This window comes from Hipposideros armiger, unplaced genomic scaffold (assembly GCF_001890085.2).
Source record: "Hipposideros armiger isolate ML-2016 unplaced genomic scaffold, ASM189008v1 scaffold_612, whole genome shotgun sequence".
NCBI classification, from domain to species: Eukaryota; Metazoa; Chordata; class Mammalia; order Chiroptera; family Hipposideridae; genus Hipposideros; species Hipposideros armiger.
Window position 1 is genome coordinate 254,614 of NW_017731962.1, and position 4,933 is coordinate 259,546.

The following is a 4,933-nucleotide window of genomic DNA, read 5'->3' on the forward strand; positions in this document are numbered from 1 at the left end:
ACTTCCCCCTCCCCCCCTTATCTAGTTGTGCTTTTCTAGAATAACAGCCTTTTAGGGCAGGTGGGTGGGGCTGAGAGGCGGGGTGGGGCGGGAACAACCCCTTCTGTGCCTTGGGATGTCACAGGGGCGGGCCTTGAGCAGCCATTAGACAGAGCCATTTCAAAGGTACTTTAAGGACTAGAGCAGGGCACAGGGGGACAGCCCGTATTGGGGCAGTTTAGGAATGAATGTTTCTGGAACCCTTTTTCCCTCTTAATGTTGATTATCATATGCACTTGAAATTAAATATATATTTATTTTAATTATCATATATGTGAGGGTTAATATGTTTTGTTTTCTCTCACCTTTAAACTTAAAGCCTTTACATGTAATTGTAACTATAATCAGTATTTTTCTTTTGCACCTTAAATCTTAGAAATTAAGAGGTTCCATTGAAGTGAAGATTAGAAGGGTCCTCTCTGTATTTCTAGTCTGGTTGTAGGAGGGACGCGAGTCTTGGAATAGTACCTGCTGGTCCACTAAATTGCAGTCATACCATACCAATGGATTAATTTGCTTTCAGTTGTAAATTTAATTGTACATATGGTTGATTTATTATTTTAAAAATTACAAACTAACAGATGTAATGTTTATGTATAAGTTGCACCAAAAATCAAGGACAAAATAAATGTGTTTGTTTTTATTGGTGTGTGAAAGTCACAGCTTGTAAATAAGCGTTGTATGTATTAAACCTTTTCCAGCTCTCCAAAGCGATGTCTTTTTGTACATACGAAACTGAGAACTCTTAATTCACTGGAAAAGTGTGATTGGAATTGAACTTGACCAGGTTAATGCAAGTGAGGGTGGGGCCTCATGGGTAACCTCAAATGCGTGAGCCTTAGAGAAAAAGGGGGATCCTTGCAGCTGCTAGTGGTCCCGGACTGTCACCTGCTAGAGGGAGGTGGGTGGGGTGGTGAGACCAGCACGTACACAGCAGAGCAGTCGGGGCTCTTCAACTCATCCAGCAAATAAAGGGGTGTGATTGCGCTCCCCTACCCCGTCCTTCCTTTTCATTTCTAGAAATTGGAGAATTGTGGGAAGAAGATAAACATTTGTGTGTTTAATTAAACTTTCCAGAAATTTATCTTCTTTATGAGCAATTTAAAACTAATAAACTTGGTCAACTAGGGAGGCAAAATAGAACTTCAGAATCTAATGATAGTTTAGGGTTTCTAAAATGAATTGGTTTTATTGTAAAAATTGATGATTGGCCCACAGATCTGCCAAGCCCAGTGAGGAAGAGATCTTGGAGATTTCTGTCAGAAATGCCTCTAATCCATGTGGTCAGTCTCGGAGCCAAGGGCACAGACCCTCCCTGCCTGTGATGTGGCTTTCCCTCTTTTTCTGGAAAGGAGGATGTGATTCAATAGTTACCTTATTTCTGTTTGATTTTTGTGTTCTAATCCCAGGATGAAATTCTCTAATTACATTTATATTTAGAGGGGGGGGGGAAATGAAGGGGAAAATCCAAAATGTTTATGGTGGTTTCTTCTTGTCCAGAAATTGAATGAAATCAAATTTATCCCAGGTTTATTTTTTTCCTCCAATTACCCAAAAGATCTGCAATATAAGTTATCTGAGTGTCTGGGGTTTTTTTGTTTGTTTTTTTTTACACAAAATAAGAATGCCACCTAAAACTTGAAATCCTTTGTTGTTTTCAACTAAAAGGCTGTGATTGGATTTTTGTTGTGTTTAAAATAAGGCTTATGCATTTGAGACAAGCTGGTTTTGTTGATAAAATGTAGCAGCTGTTAAATAATTGTGAAGCCAGATATTGAGTGTGCGTCTAAAAACCAGAATATGCAGCCATTTCACAAATATGTGTGGAACATGTAAATGCTAACAAACGGAAAAAAAAATAAGTTATAATTTTGGTGAATTTCATGGGGTGTCCTATGATTGGAAAAATTATAACTGCTGATTCTAATGTGAAAATTGTTGTGTTTAATCTGAAAATGACTTCTACCCGCAGTTCCATTGTCAGCACAGGCGTTCTGCATTGGACTCCTGCATCAGTAAGTCTAGAGAAGGTACACGCAGGCTTCTGTTCAGTTTTTCTCGAGTGTTGAAATAAAATTGAATTATTAAAGTGAAATTAAACACTCCAGGTGTGTATATAAAATGGAAACATATACTCCTTTATATAAAAGAACAAACTAGGCTGATGTAAATGTTTTACTGTCAACTGTGATCTTTAAAATAATCCTACATGATTTTAAAATTAGATTTTTCACAAAAATGCCCCTTTCTCTGAATTTCTTAATCCTATATGTCAGGCTATAAGACAATACAAATTTGCTGATATTCTGTGACTGGAAAAGGTGACAAGTTGGTGACTGACGCTGCAGGTTTCCATTTTCATGGTTTAGTATAAAAGTCATTTTTCACATTCTGTAATATATTGTTAGACTAAAAGCATTGTATTAAGATTGTTTAAAATGGAAGCATTATAATTCTGAAAATACACATTTTAAGAAGAAACTGCTGATTTGAACTTTGTTTTTTTGCTGGGGGGGTGAAAATTGAGTGTGTAGAGTTAAAGAATTTTCTCATTTTCTCCCCGGGATCGGTGCTTCTCACCCTCCTTAGTGCGTGAACGGTTCTGGCCGGTCGGCCCAACCCTGGGCCGGTGAAGACCAGAGCCTTCCCAGAATGGTCCCAGGTCCCCGCGCAGGTGCGCAGCTCCGGGACAGCGTGGGGGTGGGGCCCGTGGCTCAGGCTCCGCCTCGGGGCGGGGCAGGGCGGGGGCGTGGGGCTCAGGCTCTGCGGAGGGGCGGGGGCGGGGCCTAGTCCCCGCCGCCGCCGCGATGAAGTTCGCGTACCGGGTGAGCGCCCTCAGCCACCGGGGTCCGGATGGGCCGGGGGGCCAGCGAACGGGGCCTGGGTGGGCTGGGCGTCCGGCAGCACCGTCCTCACGGCGTAACCCTCGCGGGCGCGGGCCCGCAGGCGGCGGCGGGGGGCGGACGGGGAGGCCAGCCCGGGGCTGAACTCCAGCGGCTCGGAGACGCGGGAGGTGTGCGGGCGCAGCGAGCGGGGGCGGGTGCCGAGCCCGCCGACCTCCCCGCGGCCCAGGGTCGCTGAGAGCGGCCGCCGGCTGGCCTGGGCCGCCCGAGGCCGGCGCGGCCTTGACTTGCTGGTCCGAGCCCTCGAAGGGCCGCGTCCCTCTCCCCGGTCAGCCCCAGCCCCGTGCGGGCCCCCAGCGGCCGCATCCCACGCCCGCGCTGCCCCGGGCGGAGCCCTGCACGCCCCGCAGAGGGCTCGCCTGCAGCCGAGCGCAGCGGGCCCACGGCCTGGAGTGGCCGAGCCGCAGCCGCGCGAGTCTCGTGGGAGGAAAAAGGCTCTATTCTTATTTGTGACAAGTAAAGAGGCGGGAGCCGTCCCCAAGCTGTGCCTTAGGGTCGTGGCGCGGTTCGTTGCCGTTGGCGAGCCTTGGGTGCGGCGTCCTGTTAGGCTCGCCTGTGGAAGCCGAGCTGGACGTCGGCGTTTGCACGAGTGGCCTTTAGTCCAGCCGCCCAGACCTCGAGGCTCTTGTCCTGCCTCGCGCTCGCCGGTCACCGTGACCCAGCCCCGGGGCTCCGTGGCTGCCGGCCACCCGCCCTCTCCGGCCTGGAGGGACCGCCTCCCCTTCCGTGCGGACCTGCGCAGAAGCCTCGCCGGCCCCTTCTCCTCTGGCCTCGTGCTCGTAGGCGTGGGAGTGGGATCACCCCCGTCTCCGCTTAAAACCTCGTCGGCCGACCAAGCTCCCGCCGTGGCCTCCCTGATCCTCTTGGGCCCTTGCCGGCCTGCGGCTCCGGATGCCGGCCACTGGCTCCTCCTCCGGCTCCGGCTCCGGGGGCCTTTCCCTGCCCGGCGTCTGAGATGCCCCCTCCGTCCGTCCTGCCGCTGGGGTTGTGTCCCCCGAGCTGCACGCGCCGTGTCTCTCCGCCGCCCTGCCTGCTGGGCCCAGGCTGTGCGGGCGCTGAGGGCGGAGACCTGCCCGCAGAGCTGCACCGGGGAGCCTCACGTTTGATGACCGTCAGCGAAGGCGTGAATGCCGGGACGCCGGCAGGCGGCCGTTGGGAAGCCTTGCGCCCCACATGCACCTGCAGCAGGGCTCCCTTGGGGCGGCTTCTCTCTTCCCGAAACGTGGGTCCGGGCTCCCCTCCACCTGGCAGACATCTGCCTGTGGAGGTTTCCCCGACACGCGTGGTGCCCCTAACTCACCTCGGTGGGGGCTCGGGGCCTGGGGGTTGGTCTCACCCCTCCTTCCTCTCTCTCGCTCAGGCCCGGCGCGTAGGTGCCCAGGAAGTGTCGCAGGGGATGGTCGGGCCTGGGGGGCATGGCACTTGCTCCTTGACCAGACGCCGCCCTCAGCCCTTGTTTGGAGTTGAGACTCTCTGTGTTTTCTTTCTAGTTTTCAAATTTGCTGGGGACAGTCTATCGGTGTGGAAACTTAAATTTTACATGTGATGGAAATTCAGTTATCAGTCCCGTGGGAAATAGAGTCACCGTATTTGACCTTAAAAAGTAAGTACGCTAAAATGATGTTCGCAGTAGTAGTCGTCATAGTTTGCACGTAAAAAGCGATGGCGTTTTCCTCAGCTTCCTCTTCATAGTTCCCCCGTTAATTAAGGCCACCGAGGGGCCACGGGATTGTGTAGACTGGACGGTCAGTAGTGGACCTGGCCTGGAGTCCCAGTCTCTTCGTTCCAGTTCCTCAGCTAAACCCCAAGAGTCTAGGTCGCTGTTACCTTCAAGCAGAAGTCGCGTGTCGGCTGCTTGTGCAGCAGGCACTGGGGGCGTGGAAGCCACTCTGGAGTCCTGCTCTCAGCACAGCGTTCACCACACACAGCCTGCTTGCTCGGTCCCCGAACCAGCATGTGGCTGCATCCCTTTCTTTTCTTTTTTTTTTTTT

General features: G+C 51.6%; 1 protein-coding gene across 4 annotated transcripts in view; it reads left to right on the plus strand.

The window, feature by feature from the left end:
* Positions 1-2,831: 2,831 nt before the first annotated feature.
* The window catches only part of PWP2 (PWP2 small subunit processome component), a 16,511-nt gene continuing 14,409 nt past the window's right edge, over positions 2,832-4,933 (plus strand). Inside the window, exons 1-2 of one of the 4 annotated variants that reach the window (XM_019625050.1) lie at positions 2,832-2,864; positions 4,433-4,545. In XM_019625050.1, coding sequence (XP_019480595.1) covers positions 4,488-4,545 — 58 coding nt within the window. In that variant the 5' untranslated portion in view covers positions 2,832-2,864; positions 4,433-4,487. Of the gene's footprint in view, positions 2,865-3,092; positions 4,165-4,432; positions 4,546-4,933 lie in introns of those variants that run through there. The other 3 variants (XM_019625049.1, XM_019625047.1, XM_019625051.1) reach the window with 3 other exon arrangements.